This window comes from Corylus avellana, chromosome ca5, assembly GCF_901000735.1.
Source record: "Corylus avellana chromosome ca5, CavTom2PMs-1.0".
Taxonomy (NCBI): domain Eukaryota; kingdom Viridiplantae; phylum Streptophyta; class Magnoliopsida; order Fagales; family Betulaceae; genus Corylus; species Corylus avellana.
Window position 1 is genome coordinate 5,436,127 of NC_081545.1, and position 22,189 is coordinate 5,458,315.

General features: G+C 33.8%; 1 protein-coding gene across 6 annotated transcripts; it reads left to right on the forward strand.

Annotated features, from left to right (window-relative positions):
* Positions 1-9,432: 9,432 nt before the first annotated feature.
* Positions 9,433-20,382, forward strand: LOC132180869 (putative disease resistance protein RGA3). 6 transcript variants are annotated; one of them, XM_059593850.1, is made up of 11 exons: positions 9,433-9,763; positions 11,685-14,720; positions 14,826-14,894; positions 16,393-16,547; positions 16,681-16,735; positions 16,908-17,013; positions 17,326-17,470; positions 17,662-18,290; positions 18,427-18,484; positions 19,303-19,399; positions 19,933-20,382. In XM_059593850.1, the coding sequence occupies exons 1-4, from the start codon at positions 9,458-9,460 to the stop codon at positions 16,528-16,530; spliced, it is 3,549 nt and encodes a 1,182-aa protein (XP_059449833.1). In that variant the 5' UTR covers positions 9,433-9,457; the 3' UTR covers positions 16,531-16,547; positions 16,681-16,735; positions 16,908-17,013; positions 17,326-17,470; positions 17,662-18,290; positions 18,427-18,484; positions 19,303-19,399; positions 19,933-20,382. The 6 variants fall into 6 exon arrangements, with proteins under 6 accessions (XP_059449833.1, XP_059449835.1, XP_059449834.1 ...); XM_059593852.1 differs by having other exon boundaries at positions 16,393-17,013; positions 17,662-17,766; positions 17,908-18,290; XM_059593851.1 differs by having other exon boundaries at positions 16,393-17,013; positions 17,662-17,766; positions 17,919-18,290.
* The last annotated feature ends 1,807 nt before the right edge of the window (positions 20,383-22,189 follow it).

Consider the following 22,189-nt stretch of genomic DNA (forward strand, 5'->3'; position numbering starts at 1 on the left):
GTACCAAGTATGTTGATTTTATTTTATCTGATTATGCAGGAAGCAACAGGAGCTTTGAATATATTAAAACAGAGCTTTGAATACTAACATAGAGCTACTTTCAGATATGCATCTCACCTACCAATTTCATTTTCTGTAAGTTGTTGCCTTGTTGACCTCATTATATCATCTTCTCCATATATGTGAATTCTGAGCTTTTCAATTTAGCAAAAGGAAACCTATAAAATTACATGCAATTACTTTTTATCTTTATAAATAATTGGTATATACCTTGAACATTATGACAGTATGTCAACTTCTTTTTTTCTAAAATTTTCCATGATATTAACACTTGACCAAAGAGTCAAAAGACAATGCTTGTACAGTTGTACTTTCAGCATTACTCTGTACCCCTTCAATTGTTCTGTGAACACATGGCTTTAGTTGTTGCATTTCCTGGTTGATGCAACACTTTCCCTCACGTGTAAACTTAAATTTCCCCTTAAAATTGAACACACCCAGGGTTTGGTTCATGCTACTTGTGTAAGGCTATGGTGTTTCTTTTATTATGTTTTTTATGTAATTGTTTTCAACTACTTCTGTGTTGGTATCTTAGAGTCAGAGAGGTAAATAGGTGCAACATCTATGTATAGACAGTATAGTGACTACAACTTGTTTTGGATTTCTGCTCATCTTGTGTACAATAAAATCAGCAAATGCTTTGAAATTTAAGTTGCTGAACGGAAGTGGGTACATGTCTTTAACAAATGCTTTTGATCATCATCTCTGAATTAGTGGCAACCTTTGCTGTAGTTGAGCTTTTTGAGCGTCAGGTTATTAGTCAAATATAGGAGGTAGAGCTAGAGATGAAGGCAAATATATATATATATATATATATATATTTTTTTTTTTTTTCTCTATTATGGTTAAATTATGATGGCTACTATGATGCCGAAAAATGCCAATGCTATTACTTCTTCCTCATTCACTTCTGAGGGTTTTAATATTTGGAAGAACTTCTGAGTTCATGTGCAGAACCAATTGAAGCACTATTTAAGATTTGGAGACAAGTCAAAACTTCTTCACTCTGCAACAATGCATTAAGTTGAGAAGCTGGGAATTAGATATTGTTACTTTCGTCAGTACGATTGTTCATTCCACATTTGATTTCTTAGTCAAAACTACTCCAAGAATACGATGTCTTTGCTGCTTTGTTGATCTTTCCAAAGGTATATGGATATTGTGGTTGGAACACCAAATTTGGCAACTATGTTGCTCTTGGAATAGCATCTTAAGCATTGGGCTTGTAATGTCTTCTCAAAGATCGTAAGGATTTGAAAGTTGAAGTGGTAGGATGCTTGACAGAGGGAGGATCTTGAGGTTCTTGGGAAGAGGATCTTGAGGCTTCTCATTCTGTATTCTTCATCTTTCTTTCAAGTTTTGTTCTATGGTTTCCATTCCTCTCTGCCATATGCCCCCATGGTTCTACTTCCTCTTGGAACTTGGCTCGAGATTGTTCCTTTTCTACTCAACTTGCTCCCTGGTTGAAAATGTCTCAATTTGGCAACAGAGGCCCAGAGAGCTCTAAAGGGAAGCGATTTTTTCCCACTAAAGGAAACCATGGGGAAGAGCCAGAGCTTGAAGGGGTGCCCCCTCAAGAGTCGTTTGGGTAATCATCCTGATTTCTGTATTTTAAGCCCAGAAAAGTTTGGAGAAGAAAATAAAAGATTTTATAATGCAAAATGTCTTAAACACGTGCAGCATGTTGATTTAAAATAATCGACATGCTTATTACAGTATTATTATTTAAAATAATACTACTCTATATTGTTACCTTTTGTCTCACGTATGTTGATTTAATGATATCTGATTATGCATGTGAAGCGAAAGGAGCTTTGAATGCTAAAACAGAAAATGATTTTTAGATATGTGAATTCTAAACTTTTCACTTAACAAATAGAAACCTATAGTTGCATGTAATGATTTTTATTATCCTTATAAATAATTGGTCTATATCCTGGATGTTTAACTAGGGTCCTAGTTATTGCATTACGTTTTTAATTTTAAGATCCCAGAACTCTCACCCCGTTGTGAGAGGCAGGGTATTACATGTTACTTAAAAACGTATGTCCACTTGTCTGGTTCACACTCAGAAATGCTAAAGGATCTAGGTGGGACATACTTCGAGCTTATATGCTTGCAAGAATTATGGAGTTAAAACAGGTTGCAGACTGATGGATACTCAAGGTTGGGTTGAGACGGGAATGGGATTTGTGTAGGAGAGACCACAATAACTACTTTCGGGTAAGAGAGGCCACAAAACTCCAAAGAGGATGGGATGATAGCACAAAATTCACAAATAAGTTTTCTGCTTTTCATTAATCACAACTAGTTTTTATATAGGTACAATAAGATGACTCATGAATTGACAAGACTCCTAATTTTAAATGACATAATCCTAATTTGAAATGATGGAATCCTAATGACTCTAATTCAACTCTTAAACCTTAAACCTATCTAATACTAATCTTATCTCTATCATAGACTGAACCTAATCACAGATTACTAATCTTGAAAGTGAGTTATGTCATATTAAGTGTATTATCATAATTTGGGAATCAAATCACAAAGAATTGATACGCAATTGCAATGATTTGATTGTAATCACAAGACCCGACTAAGCCATTGCCAAGACTTCGCCGGCATATCGCCGAGACCTGGTTAGGACTCGGCTAAGACCCCGACATTGTCAAAGAAAAAATAATTGGTAGAACAAAAAGCAATTAAAGTAGAATCAAATTTGCAAGAAATTGTGAAAGAAAAATTTAATTATACACATGCACTCCTTTTTATTCATTCCCATCTTTTAAGAATTATCAATAAAAAGAAGCAAATTTAAAAAAATTGGTTGTTGTTTCTACCCCCCACAATTATTTCACCTACTCATGAATTATGTTAACCGATTTCAAAAAATAATGAATTAGAGAAAATTGAGGAGAGTAAGCAAATAGAGGAATTAAGTAATTACAGGGAAACTAGTAAGCCATTGGAAAAAATAAAAAATAAAAGAGTAAAGTTCACGTACCCCCTTAAACTACCACTCAATTGACAATATCTTCTCCAATTTTGATAATGTGCCTCCAAACTACTAAAACATTATCAATGTCATCCCAAAGCTAGCAAAAAGATAAAAATGTGCTTATAAATTTCTCAATAAGACAAAAATACCCCTATAAATTCAAGAAAAAAAATAAAAAATGAATTTTTAATTTTTTTAAAAATAAAAAATTTTAATTAAAAAAAAACAAATTTTTTTAAACAAAAATTTTTATTTTTTTTAAAACAGAAATTTTTTATTTAAAAAAAAAAAGTTTTTTTTAGAAGTTTTAGTATTTTTTGTTTTTATTTTACTAATTAAGGATTGTTTCATCATTGTCATTGAGGGGAATATTAACAATATTTTGATAATTTTGAAAAATATTGTCTTTGATGAGACTTGGTTTTCTTTTTATTTCCACTCAACTCTTCTGGCCCACTCCCGCATTTTTTTCAACATTTCCCATTCAACTAATAGTGATGTCCCACCTACTCACGCGGGTTCCGTTTTCCAACTAAATATCTCTACATTATCTTTAACACGGCACTCCTTGAACCATTCACACCAATTTCAGTGGCGTGGCTTAAACGTCAAGCAAAGTAGAAATGGGATTTACTTGGAAGACCCAACTGGAATTTCTGAAAATGCATGTCTGATTGAATTCAGTCTTCAAATAATACGAAATTCTACTTCACAAAGAACGAACCAATTTTAGAAAGTGTTGACTTTTTTTTGTTAGAAGATTTATAAGATACCCAGTTCACAGTCCATATTAAACACCTTTGGATCCGACACGGCCACACGGCTTTAACCGTGTTGATCTCACGTACAGCTTCTTATTTTCCAAGAAAGTGAGAAATTATAATAATAAAATGCACTCAATTGAAAGAACAATAATTTCTTTCTTGCCAAGAAAACCAAAAAAAAAAAAAAGGAAGAATTACATTTGACACGCATAGCATAGGTGTCGGTGAATAAATTTTGCAAAAACTTTAATTTGGATAATGAAAAAACATAAAGATACCTAAGTTCACCGTCCTTATAAATAGAAACCCATCGATAATCGTTGAAATACTTATACGTCAATACCAATACGGCCTGGCTGATTTGATGAGCAATGACCTACCCAATGCCTACTACTATTAGTGGGGATCTTTTAAATATTAGGTGGCGTAAACAAATTAAAATATATATATATTGCGAAAAATGGCCCAACGCAAAACCCAACAAACAAACCCCACCTTCATTTATCAACCTAATATAGCATAGATTGGAATTTCTTAACTATTGTGCTTAAATTTCAAGACATTCGGACAAAATTTTGGAGAATTCTCGTTTCATGTAAGAATTGATGAGTTTAGAGTAGGGGTGACAATTCATATTTGCACGTCAGGTTTAAATCGTAACGAAGTATGTATATAAGACTATGTAAGTTAATTTTAACCCGATCCATTTAATTAAACGGATTAGATTAATTCCTCAATCCTAACATTAACTTCTTAATTTTGTATTATATTTGTGTTGAATTCATGAGTCATGTCAATTAGAGTGTCACTTGGACATTTGATCCTTTAAAACACTTAATCATGATGTCCCTTAGACGAGAGATCCCTATTATTCTTAACATAGGAAGGTAATTAATTAGATAATAACTTGAAGATTAGTGGCTGCTTTTGGTATGCAGTAAAACTTTTTATAATATTGGTGGTCAATAACCGAAAGTGCCTAATATGTAATATATAATTCGTTGTTTAGGAGGTGAAGAAGAAATTAAGAGACGAAGCAACACGTTTTAAGAGACAAACGAACATGGCAACCCCACTCAACTCGAGCTTTACTATTATCCTTCTCTATGCTTTGCCAAATCTTATCCACCAAGGCACAAATTTCCCCTGCATTTATTGTACCAAGTCCAATTTGTCAAATGGCAAATATTGGATATTTATTCGACTGGCTTACTGTCTCATCACATAAATGCACCTATTTACGTCCAATTTACAAAAAAAAAAAAAAAGTCTATATACCCCCCTCAAACTACCACCCAATTGACAATGTTCCCTCAAACTTTAAATTGCGACAATATACCCCCCAAACTACCAAAACATTGTCAACGTACCCCTCATTGACGAAACTACCCTTAGTAAAATTTAAAAAAAAAATACTAAAATTTCTGGAAAAACCTAAAATAAAATTAAAAAAAATCTTTTTATTAGAAAAAAAAATTAAAAAATTTCGATTTTTTTTTTTTTTTTTATAAAAATTGAAAATTTTTCGTTTGTTTTTTTGTTTTTTTTTTTAAAAAAAAAAGTTTTCTTTTATAATTTTTAAATAAAAATTTCCGTTTTAAAAAAAATTAAAATATTTTCGTTTAAAAAAAATAAAATTTTCGTTTTTTAAAACATATTTAAAAAAAAAAATCTAAAAAAATAAAAATTGATTTTTTTTTTAAATAAAAATTTCGGTTTAAAAAAAAAATCGTTTAAAAATTAAAAAAATTAAAATTTTCGTTTTATTTATTTTATTTTTTTAATTTTAGGGGTATTTTTGTCATATTGATAAATATATAGGGACATTTTGATCTTTTTGCTAGCTTTGGGGGGATATTGACAATATTTTGGTAGTTTAGGGGGTACATTGTCGTAATTGAAAGTTTGGGGGGGACATTATCAATTGGGAGGTAGTTTGAGGGGGTATATGGACTTTACCAAAAAAAAAAAAAACTCAATGAATAACGAATAATGATGCACCAACGACTCCCATGATTTCCAAATCTTTTCCTGTACGTTCAACTGATATTGATATGGAATGATGGACCAATCTCTAACACGGTTTCAATGATAATGATGCAATATGGGTTGATGAAGATCCTTCCCATAAAGAATATCTTCAATCCATACCTTTCAATACCCAAAATTTTTGCCGTTAAATTTTTCGATTCCTATCTTTCGTTCTTCTACTGCCATCACTCCCACTCGAACCAAAAACTTTGATACCAGTTGTTAGGAAATTAAGCCTATTTCCCAAGACCCGTGAGATGCGAAAAATAAGAAGTATGCGGAATAACAAAGATAAGCAATCAAATCACACAGGACACCAACATTTAAGTGGTTCGGCTTAACAAGCCTACATCCACTGGAGGAGACTACCTGGGGGAAATCACTATCAAAAGATGAAGTACAAAAATAGTAGATAGAAAATCACTTAGATCCCAAAGCCCCAATACACACAAATCTCACTATTACACAAGAAAGATTATTGTCAAAATAGAATACAAAACACTGATGTACAAACTCTTCTTTTGCTAGAGCAGATGACGACTGATCTCTATTTTCTTCTCTCACTCTGCAGCACTTTTTTCTTCTAATCACTTGTTTTTGGCTCCTCCAAAAACCACCAAGAAGAAAACACAGTGACAGTCCTTGTACCTCCTTCTCTTAAATTCTCTCGGTCTTTTTATCCTCCCTTTGGTGCTCACATATATTCACGTTTGGCACACACAAATTCACCTTGTGCTTTGTTCCTTATATAAAAGCTTAACTCTCCTTTTACATGTTGGTATAGGATTCCTACTATAAGTCAAACAAGGAGTCCAAGTACACATAGGAGAAGAACTCCAAAACCCACATGTAAAGGAGCAAATCGGTTGAACCAAGAACCTCTCATACTTGAAGAAGGAGACAAACCACTGGGTCTCAACATTACTTTTAATTCAAGTCATACTTAACATGGGATTGGGATTCTAGTTATTTGTAATTTAATAAAAGTGGTTTAAATTTTCACTGTTTAGACTCATTATTTTAACCAAAATAAAATGGTGAGTGAATAGTGAGTACCATTCACTCATCTATTGATTAAACAAAATAATTTCTCTCTTTTTTTTTTAATTTTTAATTTTTTCTCTTTTCTTCTCTTCTCTGCAGGCCTTTCTCCTTTCTCTTTTTCTTTTCTCTCACCCATTTAGCATTTAGCGCCATTTCTCTCCACAAACCCACTTCCTCCTTCACAATCTGGGTGGTTTTCTCCCGAAGAAAACCAACCAAGAATATTACCGTTCGATAAAGAATATTATCGGAAAATTACAAATTTTTAAAAATATTAAATAAGACAAATATTCTTAAAATAGATCATTAGGAAAATGCAAATATTCAAAAATACAAAAGTTAGAGAAAAAATAAACAAATCTTTGAAAAATAATATTTAAATAGAATAGTAAAAATGGATTATTAAAATAGTTAGGCTGCTGTGGGTGTTCGAAAAAGGTGAGTTGTTAAAATAAAGAAAAATTTACTTTTAATTATTTTAGTGAGTAATTTTTTGTGAAGCTGCTAGGAATGCTCTAAGGTGCAATTGGATGGTTTATTATGGTGTTTACACATTGATCATAATCATGTTTCCTGCATATACGCCCTTTTATGTATCTTTTAAGCGCTCTTGATTTCTTTGAAAATGAATTTATAGCAAAAGAAATTGATGAAAAAAGGGAATGGATTTTTAGATGTTTTCGAAATTAAAAAGAAATAAAATTAGAAATGATTATTATAAATATATGAATGAAATTAAAGAGTATGTTAAATTTTTTGAATGGTTAGAGAAAGTTGAAATTTATAATAGAATAAAATTAGACAAATTGAAGTCTGATAAGAAAAAAATCATTGGTAGAACAAAAAGCAATTAAAGTAGAATCAAATTTGCAAGAAATTGTCAAAGAAAAATTTATTTAATTTCCGTAAAATAATTTTTCTTTTTAAAACTGTAAACTATTATTTGAGTTTGAGCTTCTTATTCTGAAATTAGCTAAAAGAAATGATAATCAAATAGAAAAATAAAGACAAAACGGAATAAAAAAAATAAACAAGATTTTAAATAATTCGGTTTATGATCTACTTCTACATAATAAAGCCTCATAGGCTGCATTTTGCTCTTATTTCACTTGATTAATTTACAAAGATCAATCAATATCCCTACTTACAGGAAAAATAGGATAGTTGAATACACTACAAATAAGGTAATCAAATCACAAAGAATTGATATGCAATTGCAATGATTTGATTGTAATCACAAGACCCGACTGAGCCATTGCCAAGACTTTGCCGGAATATCGCCGAGACCCGGTTAGGACTCGGCTAAGACCTCGACATTGTCAAAGAAAAAATAATTAGTAGAACAAAAAGCAATTAAAGTAGAATCAAATTTGCAAGAAATTGTGAAAGAAAAATTTAATTATACACACTCCTTTTTATTCATTCCCATCTTTTAAGAATTATCAATAAAAAGAAGCAAATTTTAAAAAAATTGGTTGCTGTTTCTACCCCCCACAATTATTTCACCTATTCATGAATTATGTTAACCGATTTCAAAAAATAATGAATTAGAGAAAATTGAGGAGAGTAAGCAAATAGAGGAATTAAGTAATTAAGTAATTACAGGGAAACTAGTAAGCCATTGGAAAAAAATAAAAAATAAAATGGTAAAGTTCACGTACCTCCTCAAACTACCACTCAATTGACAATGTTTTCTTAAACTTTGATAATGTCCCTCCAAAGTACTAAAACATTGTCAATGTCTCCCAAAGCTAGCAAAAAGATAAAAATGTGCTTATAAATTTCTCAATAAGACAAAAATACACCTATAAATTCGCTAAAAAAAAAAAAAAAAGAGTTTTTAATTTTTTTTTAAATGAAAAATTTTAATTAAAAAATAAAAAGAATTTTTTTAAAACAAATTTTTTTAAACGAATTTTTTTTTTTTTTAAACAGAAATTTTTTATTTTCAAAAATTAAGTTTTTTTTTTTAGAAATTTTAGTATTTTTTGTTTTTATTTTATTAAGGATTGTTTCATCATTGTCATTGTCGTTGAGGAGAATATTAACAATATTTTGATAATTTTAAAAAATATTTTCACAATTAAAAGTTTTTTTTCTTTTTATTTCCATTCAACTCTTCCTGCCCACTCCCGCATTTTTTCAACATTTCCCATTCAACTAATAGTGATGTCCCACCTACTCCCGCGGGTTCCATTTTCCAACTAAATATCTCTACATTATCTTCGAACATAATTGGCACTCCTTGAACTATTCACGCGGGTAATTACATTCAACTATTTTGATTCAACTGACAATTATGTCCAATTTACAAAAAAAAAAAAAAAAAAACTCAATGAATAAGGAATAATGATGCACCAACGACTCCCACGATTTCCAAATCTTTTCCTGTTCAACTGATAATGATATGGAATGGACCAACCTCTAACACGGTTTCAATGAAAAAAACGTCAAGTCAATGATGCACCTCTGAATCATCAATAATATATCCTATACACCTCTGCATCATCAATAATTTCCTCAAGATCGGTTTACCTGACTCACCACCCACAACCCACAAATGGCTGAAATAGTTCTCTACGACACTGCTGGGAGCATCATTAGGAGTTTGAGTTCTCTTGCTCTCCAAGAGATTGGAGTGTTATGGGGTTTCAAAAATGAGCTTCGAAAGCTCGGGGATACTGTTTCCACCATCCAAGCTGTGCTTTTGGACTCGGAGGAGAAGCAGGCCCATAACCATATGATCAAAGATTGGCTTCGAAAGCTCAAGGAGGCCATGTATGACGCCGACGACTTGCTGGATGACTACTCCACTCAACTTCTACGCCGACAACTGATGACACGGGATAAGAAGATGGCAAAACAGGTAAATTCTTCATTAATGTGCACATGATGTTGTCTGTCACTAAAGCATTCCCATACATACATACAAATATTTATCACAACACAAGCCAAAGCAAATATATATCAGTTTACGTAGTTTAAAATTTCTCAACAACAACAACAATTTGTTCATTATAATGTTAAACCCAACTATTGAACGGTATGGAAATTCTAATCTCAAGATAATTTCATCATAAACCCAATTATTGCTTATATATATATATATATATAAGCAATAATCACTTAAATTGACATGCATTTAGAAGTGGAAAAGAGTACAAGTTACCTCGATAGTCAATACCGTACTAAAAGTTAGGCGACAACTATTAAAACCTGAACAGTAAGGTTTAACTAAATTATCCCTATACTAGGCATGTAAATCGTAATTTAAATTCGTTCCTAAGTTACTTGACTTTTCAAACCTTCCCTCTATTATTAGAGATGTTTTTTTCTTAGAAATAAGTTAAAAGCTTAACCCTAAAGTTTCTTTTCTTTTCTTTTCTCTTTAATAAAAAATATTTTTAATGTTTATTTCTTTTTTGTACCTTGGTCCGAACATAAAGTTTTCTTTTTCCTTAAAATGTATCATATTCTAGGAGCTCATTCTATTAATATTTTCATAACTTTTGAATAAATAAACGAAAGTAGGGTTAATCTTGAAATTTCACGAAAAAAGTGGTTTAGTTTTCTTCCAAAAATCTCAAAATTGTTTTTATGGGGGCTTGGGTAAGAAATGGCCCATTTGAACCTCCTCCTAACTAGGTAAACCAGATAAGGCCCACAACTCACTAAATGGACCTAAATTAGAGCACTACACTCTGGTCACTTGGCCCATTGGCCCACAACACATATATCTAAGGTTTTTAACTTGACGAAATTTGGATCAAATACCCACCTAAACATGCCATTGACTGAAAGTTTAATTTCCAGATTTAACCCAAAGCTCTTCTTGATGCCATATATGAGTAATTACTTATTTTCTTGATATAGGCTTAACACCGCTTGAGGGTTATGTTTAGAAGGTTTTTACCACTCAAATGAGCCATTGAAAAGAGGTTTTTGGCTATAAAAGTTTCTGGTTTTTGGCTTTTGGTATTAGATCCTATGTCTATTTCATGAATGAACATCATTATAAACGTCATTTTTAAAGGACAATATTTTCTTCCAAAAAGATCAACACATCTTGTACACATAGACTTAAATTGCTTTCTGGTTATAAACTATCATCTTACAAAATTATGAATGAAACATTAAATTATGCCCATCATTAGGGATAAGACTATGCCATGGATTAGTCCATTAGGTTAAGAAATTAATTATCTCTTATAATCTCTTTTAGGGTCTTTGATCCAATTTTTATTAAGTTCACTAGGGCCAATAACATTGGTTCATATATCTAAAGCCCAAGACATTGGGCTAAAACTCATACTAACTTATATCAAATATGGGACGTTACAGTAACAATGTCTTCATGTATCATTTTGACATATATAGATGCTTTTATATTCCATTGTTTTGTTTGTTTTCTTTATCCTTACAACTGCTATAAATAGAGTCTTACAAAAAACAGTCTCATTTGTAAGAGTACTAACCATATGCAAAAAATGTACGGCTAATTAAGTTGCGACATCTTTCCAAGGAGCAAATGGCGTCTAGAAAAAGTCACATAAATTATCGGCCCCCATTATAAACCCAACTATTCAATGGTAAGGGAATTCTAAAACTATCACCGTGAACGGATTGGAATGGATGGTTGTAAATAAAACAACCAAAAAAAAAAAACTCTAACTTAAACTTACAACAATTACAAACATGACCTTCATATTTTCCTTAATTACACATATAGCCCAAAAAATGTTTAACTTTTCGCAATGGACCGTACTAAATATTTGGGAGTATTACAGGTACGCATCTTCTTTTCCAAATCGAACCAGCTTGTATATGGCTTTAAAATGGGTCATAGGATCAAGGCAGTTAGGGCAAGACTGGATGAAATTGCAATTGATAGGATCAAATTTGGCTTCAATGAGCACACCACAGCGACACAGTTTGAGCATGTGAAAAGACAAGATACACACTCATTTGTACATGGGGAAGATGTCATTGGGAGAGAGGATGATAAGGAGTCTATTAAAAAGCTGTTATTCGATCCCAATGTGAATGAGAAGAATGTTTCCATAATTCCCATAGTTGGGATTGGTGGACAAGGAAAGACCACGCTTGCGCAGTATGTGTACAACGACGAGGAGGTTCGAAGACATTTTGACCTGAGGATGTGGGCATGTGTCTCTGATCCTTTTGACGTGAAAACTATCATTGTAAAGCTTATAGAATCTGCGACTAAGGAGAGACCTAAAAGCCTTGAGATGGATCCATTGCAAAGTGAGCTTCGAGCAAAAATTGATGGGAAGCGATATTTACTTGTTTTAGACGATGTGTGGAATGAGAATCATGGTACATGGTCCAACTTGGAAAAGTTGTTAGTGGGTGGCCTAAGAGGAAGCAAAGTTTTGATTACTACACGTAGCGAAAAGATTGCAGAGATTACAGGTACAATTTCACCATATCCTTTGAGAGGTTTATCTGAAAGCAGTTCTTGGAATTTATTTAAGAAAATGGCATTTAAAAACGGGGAAGAGCCAAATAATCCAAAGCTAGTAGAAATTGGAAGGGAGATCATACAAAAGTGTGCACAAGTTCCTCTTGCTATAAGGAGCATTGGGGGTCTATTATATTTCAAAAATTCGGAAGATGATTGGTTGTACTTTAAAAACCATGATCTTTACAAAATAACTCAACAAGAAAATGATATTTTTCCAATACTTAAGTTGAGTTATGATCATCTCCCATCACACTTAAAGCAATGTTTTGCCTTTTGTTCATTGTTTCCAAAAGATTATGAAATTGAAATGAAGGTGTTGATTCAGTTATGGATAGCTCAAGGCTTTCTTCATTCATCATATGGAAATAGACATCTTGAAGATATTGGTCGTGAATATTTTATGGATTTGCTTTGGAGGTCGTTTTTCCAAGACGTACAAAGAGATATAGTTGGTGAAATAGGAAAGTGCAAAATGCATGACCTTATTCACGATCTTGCACAGTCAGGAGCAGGTGAGGAGTGCACAATTTTATATCCAGATAGAGAAAAAGTAGTTGGAAGAACTCGTCATGTGGCATTTCATTCTTCAGATTCATTACCAGATATTCCTGCTCTTTTGCCCAAGCCTAACAAAATGAGAACACTTCTTCTACGCATTCCAATACTTCCAGGACATGATGATGTATTTAACTGGAACAATTCAGTACTTGAAATGAATAAGCCAGTCTTTAATACACTTATTTCAAGTTTTAAATGCTTGCGTGCTTTGAATTTGAGTCGGTCGAATATTCAAAAAGTGCCGAATTCCATTGGAAAGTTAGAGCATTTAAGATTTCTAGATCTGTCTAGGAATGAAGATATCAAACTACTCCCTGCTTCTATAACTAAATTGCAGAATTTGCAAACACTAAGACTTGAGTTTTGTCGTGGGCTTAAAGAATTGCCAGAAGAGACTAGAAACTTAATCAGCCTTAGGCATCTTGGGCTAGATGGGTGTGATAGCTTGACTCATATGCCTCATGGACTAGGAAAATTGATTGCTCTCCAAACATTGTCGCTATACATTTTAGGGAAGAAAAAAAGTTTTCTTTCCAAGCCAAAGGGTGGGCTAGGGGAGCTAGATGGTTTAGATGAGTTGAGAGGAGACTTACGGATCAAGGGTTTAGAGCACTCCAGATATTCTCCATCAAAAGCTAAGGCTGCAAACTTGGAGAGGAAGCGACATCTTCAGCGTCTGATGTTAGAGTGGGACCCAGAACCTAGTGATGAAAGTGATAAGGCAATTGCAAATGATGAACAACTGTTGCAAAACCTTCGGCCACACCTAAATTTGAAATTATTATATATAGTTGGGTATGCAGGTGTGAGGTTATCTAGTTGGGTGTCCTCGCTCTCAAATTTGACTTGTATTCGAATATCGGATTGTAAATGGCTTCAACATATCCCACCATTGGACCGATTCCCTTTTCTCAAGCGTCTTTGTCTTAGTCACTTAAGTGAGCTGGAGTACATAAGCAATGATGGTAATGACGTGTCCTCTTCTCCCCTCAAATTTCTAGTACTTGCTAATTTGCCAAAGTTGAGGGGATGGCGAAAGACGAGGGAAACAGATCATCTTCCGTTATTCCCTTCATTTCCTTCCCTTTCTTTTTTATGTATACAAAATTGCCCTATGATGTCGCTAACAACACCCTCCTCTCCCTCTCCCCTTTTTGATCTCTCCAAATTGAAGTATCTTTATCTTATAGAATTAGAGCAACTTGAATATCTGCCACTAGAGTGGCTGCAGAACCTCACTTCTCTTGAGACCCTGGGGATTTTGGATTGTCGTAAAATGAGAATATCAATTTCTCCACTCTTTCAACATCTCACCTCACTTGAAAATCTGACTATTCTTCACTGCAAAGAACTTACCAGCAATGAGAATGAAGATGGCGCACATGGCCTTGGAGCTACAAGATTTGGTCATCTATCTATCATTGGCGTTCCAAATTTGGTTTCTCTCCCAAGAGTGCTTAGAGATGTTACCACTCTGCAAGGGCTTCAAATTATGGTTTGCCCTAGTTTGGTGTCTTTACCGGAGTGGATAGGCGATCTCCCTTCACTTCAGGAGCTTGAAGTCGTAAATTGTCCGAAGCTAATATCATTGCCCGAAGGTATGCGCCGCCTCACCTCTTTACGTCGTTTGACAATTGCGGGGTGTCCTTGCTTGGAGGAAAGATGTGAGCAAGGAACGGGAGAGGATTGGCCAAAGATTGCTCACGTCCCAAACTTTCGTAAAGGCGGCGATGGTCATGTTGAAGAATGGGTAGCAAGTCGAATTCGCCAATATCTTGAGGTTTTTAAGGCACCAATTAGACAATAATTTTTCTTCTTCTTGTTGTTCCTCTTTATTTTACTCTGTCAGGCTTTTGATATATATCTTATTTGATTTCATATGCAGGAGGCATTTAGTTTCACGTATGAACGCTTCTTGAGACAATCAGATTTCTGCAAAGCTCGAACATTTACAGTACTTTTTCCTATCTTTCACTTCAATGGCATTTCCAGTATTGTTTTCTTCCTTTAGTTTTTCAACATTTCTTTCGTTTCCATTTGAAATTTAAATTCTACAAACGGTAGCATCACGTATTGGGTAAAAGACTTATAATTAATAGATGAGGGAAGTCAATCCTATCCCAAATTTTCACAAAAATTTAATACAAATTTGCATTACTGTGTTAGGATTTTCTCAGTGTCAAATGCAGATTATGTTGAATGAACGGATAAAATTTACATTTTTATTATTTTCATTGAAAATTTTTGGGTTATTGTTGAATTTATTATTTTGTTTTTTGATTGCAAGCAGTAATTCATGAAATGGGTTGTGGGAAACATGTGGATATTTCTACAATCTGTTCGGATAAGACAAATTCATTTCTTCAAAGAGACTTGGCATAATTGAGTTTCTCTCTTTTATCTAATGGTGGAATTGTATTAGTGATACGTATACCAATGTTAAAATGTCAAATGCTATTCCTTCTTCCTTATTTCACTTGCAGAAACAATTGAAGCAATTGAAGCATTTCTGATTTATGATTTTAGAGAATTTTTTATTTATCGGATTTCATATGCAGAAACAATTGAAGCACTGACATACATGGATTTAAGATTTGGAGCCAACTCGAAACTTTTTCACTCTGCAGCTAAGCATTAAGTTGAGAAGTCGGGAATTTGAGATGGAAAAATTAAGAAAATCTATATGATTCCTGGAATATCATCTTAAGGCTTGGTCTTTTAATTATCTTCTCAAAGATCATAAGGTGTTGAAAGCTGAAGCAGTAGATATTAGCCTTGGAGTGGATGAGGAGGCATTTGTGAAAAGGGTGCTCCATGTCAATTGCCGAAAAAGAGACAATTCCTCTTATACGTGCTGGCCTGTAACTTTTATTTGTCTTTGCCCCTGGTCCCATGTTCCATTTCCTCTTGCCTTGGAATTGTGTCCTTTTCACTTAACTCACTCCTTCCTTGATCGAAAAAATATCTTTTCACAACAGAGGCCAAGAAGGGAGCTTTAAAATGAAGGTCTTCTTTTTTTCTCTTTTGAAGGAAACCCTGGGAAAGAGGTGGGGAGCTGGGAGTTGGGTTCAAGAGTTGGTTGGGTATTTTCCCGGATTTCTATATGATTTTTAAAATGTGTTTGATGGCTTTGTTTGGATTAGAAGCACGATCTTGATATTTAAATCTGGACATGCGCAACTAGTGTTTGAATATTAGGAGTTATTGTCCATTTTGTTAATGAAGAATATTTGGGTATCTTATGATTATGGGGTAGATTTAAGATTTATTCTTATACTCTGAATGCATGATACCTCATGTCCCTTGATGAGATAATATGTATTGGAAATCCATTTATATTTTTATGCCTTCCTCTGTTATTTGATGAACAAGAAAAATGGGAATAACTTTGTGATTTTGAATGGAGTATGTGATAGTTACATAATTTTGATAAAAACTTACATAAATTGCAGGTCTGTCAGCTTGAGCAGCAACTGTTTGATCATGTTTTCCCATCTTCTTCAGAGGATGTTTCAAGTTTGGCTTCATTGATTAGTCCTCTGTTTATTCATCAAATATTCTCCTCTTTTTCCATGTGGTGCCATCGTTGAGGCTTATTCAATAGAAAGTATAATTTGTAATACAGTGGGGATCAATCAGAGTTTTCATGGCTATGATCTACTTAGCTTAACCAACTTCAATTTCATGTGCTTTTTGTAACTTTACAAAGTTGAACCGAAGTTTGTGACTTTGTTCTGTAGCTTGATGTGATATTGCAACTCAGATACAAGTGAAGGAAGATGGATCTAAGAGGAGGTTTGCTACTTATGATTAAGTTGTCCTTTAGCTTATAATTTGTTCTTCATTTTTACGTTTCTCTTGTGGACCGAAGAGGAGGTCATACTTTGAATGAAGTTCGATAATTGTTTGCAAAGAATGGGTGCATTGATCTATCGTTTTATTATGCATTTTTCTCTCCAATTTACAGCTTACTTTATATAGAGACAGCTGATAGACCTGGATTACTGGTAGAAATCATCAATATTATTGCTGATTTCAACATTGATGTGGAATCAGTGGAGAGTGACACAGAAGTATGCTCTCTCTCTCTCTCTCTCTCTTGCTCTCTCTATGTGTTTAAAAATCCTATGTTTAAATGCCAGTGATCGGTATTGGATAAAAGACTTATGATAGACTAGGGAAGACCCATCCCAAATTTTCATAGAAACTCAAAATTTTTTTTGCATAACTCTTAGTATTCTCATAATCAAATGCATATTTAGAGAGATTCTTTTTATTATTATTGTTACTGGAGTCATTGTTGATGGATTGATTTTACCTTTTTACTATTTTCATTGGAACATTGAGTTATTGTTGAGTTTATTATTTGGTTTTTTGATGGTCAGCAGAGACTTGCATAAAAAATTATCAATTGATGAAGTGGATGTGAGAATCATTGGGGGATTTCTACAATATACTGGGATATGCAGCCTCACTTGTACTCAAAACAAGGGACACTATACAGAGCACTTTCATGATGAGGATGATCGGGTGAGTAAATGGTGCTAGCATGCTGAGCCTGTGAAAGTGGACATTCAATTAACCATATTATTTTGAATTTTTAAATACTGTTCTGCCTACAATTTGTTGAGCAGCTTTTATTAGCATTTATAACTTAAAAGAAATGATCAAAAATCCTAGCTGTCATTAAATGCCACCTAACAAGTATTTTGCATTTTCAGGTTTCTTCCACTTGCTTGAAAGCATTTTAATCCCAAAAGGCAGTGAGAATGCTTGCTTGTCTTCAAGTGAAATCAGTTGTTTTGCTGACTGGAATTGAAGATCATGTTAGCCATCCACTCTGTTTATGTGTCTCTTGTTAGTGCAGTGCTCGTATTGATCTCAATTGTTGTAAAATGCGAATATCCATGTCTCCCCTCTTTCAGCATCTCACCTCACTTGAAAATCTGTCTATTCTTCGCTGCAAGGAACTTATCAGCAATGAGAATGAAGATGGCGCAGGATGCCTTGGACCTACAAGATTTGGTCATCTATCCATAATAGATGTTCCAAATTGGTTTCTCTCCCAAGAGAGCTTAGAGATGTTACCACTCTCCAAGGGCTTCAAATTATGGACTATCCTAGTTTGGCATCTTTGCCAGAGTGGATAGGCGATCTCACTTCACTTTAGGAGCTTGGAATCGTAAATTGTCCGAATTTAATATCACTGCCCGAAGGTATGCACCGCCTCACCTCTTTACGTCGTTTGATAATTGCGAAGTGTCCTTGCTTGGAGGAAAGATGTGAACAAAGAATGGGAGAGGATTGGCCAAAGATTGCTCACGTTCCAAACTTTCAAAATGGGGGAGAGGTAATGGTATAGAGTGGAACGCAAGCCAAACTTGCCAAATTTATTAGGTTTTTAATTCTTCAATTAGACAGTAATTTTCTTCTTCGTTTTACTCTATGAGGCTTTTGATATATATCATATTTGATTTCATATGCAGGAACAATTGAAGGTTTTACGTATAGACGCTTCTTCGAACCTTGCCGAGAATCAGATTTGTACAAAGCTCTAACTTTTACATTTTGTTTCCTAACTTTCACTTCAATGGCATTTCCAGTATTGTTTTCTTTTCCTTTTTTAAATATTTCTTGTGTTTCCATTTGCAATTTAATTTCTACGAACGGTAGCATCATGTATTAGGTAAAAGACTTATAATAGATCACGGAAGTCAACCCCATCCCAAATTTTGACAAAAATTTAATACAAATTTTGCATTACTGTGTTAGGATTTTCTCAATGTCAAATGTAGATTTTGTTGAATGAATGGATGAAATTTACATTTCAGATGAAAAAAAATAAAATAAATAACGCAAAATCTACTGGAACTTGATTTTTCTCTCCAAACTGCGTTGAGGATCGATGTGACGCCTCTTCTGCTTTGTTGATCTCTTAAAAGGCATCTCGATATTGTGGTTGGATAACCAAACCTGGAAACTACAATACTCCTGGAATAGCATCTTCAGGATTGGGCTTGTAGTGATCAATCAAATTGTTCCATCCTCTTCATCTTGGTTTCCATGCTTCCACTTCCACTTGCCTTGATATCGTGCTGTTTTCACTCAACTCACTCCTTACTCAAAAAGTCTCATTTTACAACTGAGGCCAGGAAAGGAGGAGTCTAAAGTGAAGGCTTTTTTTTTTTTTTTTTTTTCACTCTTAAAGGAAACCCTGGGAAAGAGGGAGAGCTGGAAGTGGTGCCCCTTCAATAATCATTTGGGCATTTATCCAGATTTCTATATTTGTTTTTTAAAATGTGTTTGATAGCTTTGTTTGGATTAGAAGCATAATGTTGATTTTATTTTATCTGATTATGCAGGAAGCAACAGGAGCTTTGAATATATTAAAACAGAGCTTTGAATACTAACATAGAGATACTTTCAGATCTGCATATCACCCACTAATTTCATTTTTCTGTAAGTTGTCTTGTTTTCCTCATTATATCATCTTCTCCATATATGTGAATTCTGAACTTTTCAATTCAGCAAAAAAAAACCTATAAAATTGCATGCAATTACTTTTTATCTTTCTAAATATATAATTGGTATATATCTTGAACTTTATGATTTATGACAGTATGTCAACTTCTTTTTTCTAAAATTTTCATGATATTAATTAACACTTGACCAAAGAGTCAAAAGACAACGGTTGTACAGTTGAACTTTCAGCATTACTTTGTACCCCTTCAATTGTTCTGTTAACACATGGCCTTAGTTGTTGCATTTCCTGATTGATGTAACACTTCCCTTTCACGAGTAGACTTAAAATTTTCCTTAAATGCTGAGACTTGACACTTGGCCTTGCATCATCAATAGGCTTAATAGTGGAGATGAGCAAAAGCAAATTGAACCGCTTGATAGTCTATCCTCAAAAATTTGCACAATATTGCTTATTCAACATTTAAAAGGATGCGAAGATATAATATTAGCTTTCCTTTTTCTTGTGCAAGCTGAGAAGAATGAGCTTCGTGATGAGAAGCAGAGGCTCAAGGTGGGCAAAGAGAAGTTGGAGGAGCATGTGAAAGCAATGAGTGCTCAACCAGGCTCCTGCCTCATCCCTCTGCAATGTTGGGTACATTTTCTGCTCAAGCTGATGCCTTTCATTGGTTGTCCCAACATGGCAATTCATGGCACCTGCTGTTGTTGACACATCACAGGATCATGTATTACGCCCTTCAGTTGCTTAAAATTGAACACACCCAGGGTTTGGTTCATGCTACTTGCAAGGCAATGGTGTTTCTTTTATTATGTTTTTTATGTAATTGTTTTCAACTACTTCTGTGTTGGTATCTTAGGGTCAGAGATGTAAATAGGTGCAACATCTATGTATAGACAGCATAGTGACTAGAACTTGTTGTGGATTTCTGCTCATCTTGTGTACAATAAAATATGCAAATGCTTTGAAATTTAAGTTGTTGAAAGGAAGTGGGTACATGTCTTTAACAAATGCTTTTGATCATCATCTCCGAAGTAGTGGCAACCTTTGCTGGGGTTGAGCTTTTTGAGCGTCAGGTTATTTTCCCTTACTTCCAGTAATTTGTTTTTTGAATAGCCTAAATACCCACCTTCAACTACTCATCAGAGGCATGAGGGCATCGACATTACCTGCATTTGTAAGTGGCAAATGATTCTCAAACTTTCAAAATTTCAGTTTCACCGTTTCAAATTGTTTAAAAAATTAGGCCAGTCACGAAGAAGACAATACACAGTTGCAAGCGATGCTGTTTAAACAAGTCTTGAATTATATATACAAAACGCTCTGTTTCAATTAAACCCCATGAGTTGCGTTTTGTTTTTTAATGAAAAAATGCTTCGTAATCCGTACCTAAGAGTTGAGTTGCGTGAGAGCCTCTCTAGCAACAATAGCTAAAATGACTAGTAAAAAAGTATAAATTTTCATTTTACCCATTGCTTTTTGTATAGTCACTCTAACAAATTCTCTATTCTACTATCTATTTTAATTAAATATTAGAGAAATAATAGGTATACTAACTCTTTTACTAACAGAGGCTTATTAAATTAATGTGTAACTCATTCAATGGTAGTTGTTACATTTCTGTTGAAGATCTAGTTGAAGAGGTTCGAGTGGATTCGGTTGAAGGAATAATAGAGGATGATGCAGGACAATCCAAAGGCGAGTCAGATGGCGATGGAGGGTGCATTGTATTTGTAGGAGTGGATTCTTGCGCTTGCGTTGGTGAGTTAGATTTTGCAAGTAGGGGCGGAACTACATGCAAGCCCCATGTTTCCCCAAATTTTTTAAAAAATTCCCTTAGAATTTAAAAAGAAAAAATAGAATATGCCCCCCCAAATATTTTTATTTTGTACTTTTGCCCTCAAACTATAATTGCTAGCTCCGCCCCTATTTGCTAGTGAAAACAACATTGAACATTGCAAGTGAAACCTTACATGTTGCTTTTCTTTCAAGTGAATGCTCACTTCAAATGTTTTATTGTTTGGTCTTTGGAGTTGGTTTTAGTATAGTGAAGATATGGCGAATGACAGACGTATGATAGACCAGGAAGTCAATCCAATCCGTAATTTTGATAAAAAATAAAAAATAAAAAAAAATAAATAAATAAATAAAAAAAAATCAATATGAATTTTGCATTACCTTGTTTGAATTTTCTAGTGTCAAATGTAGATCAGATCGTGTTAAACGATTTGGACGAACTATATATTTTCATTATTATTGCTATTGGGGCCTAATTGCTAGCTGGTTCGTTCAAGGATGGAACTTATACTTATACTATTTAATTTCATTGGTAATTTTGAGTTATTGTTGAGTTTATTATTTGATTTTTTTGATGGACGCATGCTTAGGAGACAGCAATTCATGAAATGGGTTGTGGGAATCATGTGCGGATTTCTGGAATCTGTTTGGATAAGACAGCCTTAATTCTTCAAAGAGACCAAGTATGGCCGGTTAAGAAGGCAGACGCAAACAAGGGACTTGGTATATGTTTCTCTCTTTTATCTGATGTGTATACCGATAGTATATGCCAATGCTATTCCTTCTTCCTCAGTCACTTCTGAGGGTTTTCATATTTAGAAGAGCTTCTGATTTCATGTGCAGAACCAATTAAAGCACTATTTAAGATTTGGAGCCAATTCTAAATTAACTTCTTCACTCTACAACAATGCAATAAATTGAGAAGCTGGGAATTAGATATTGTTACTTTCATCAGTACAATTTTTCATTCCACA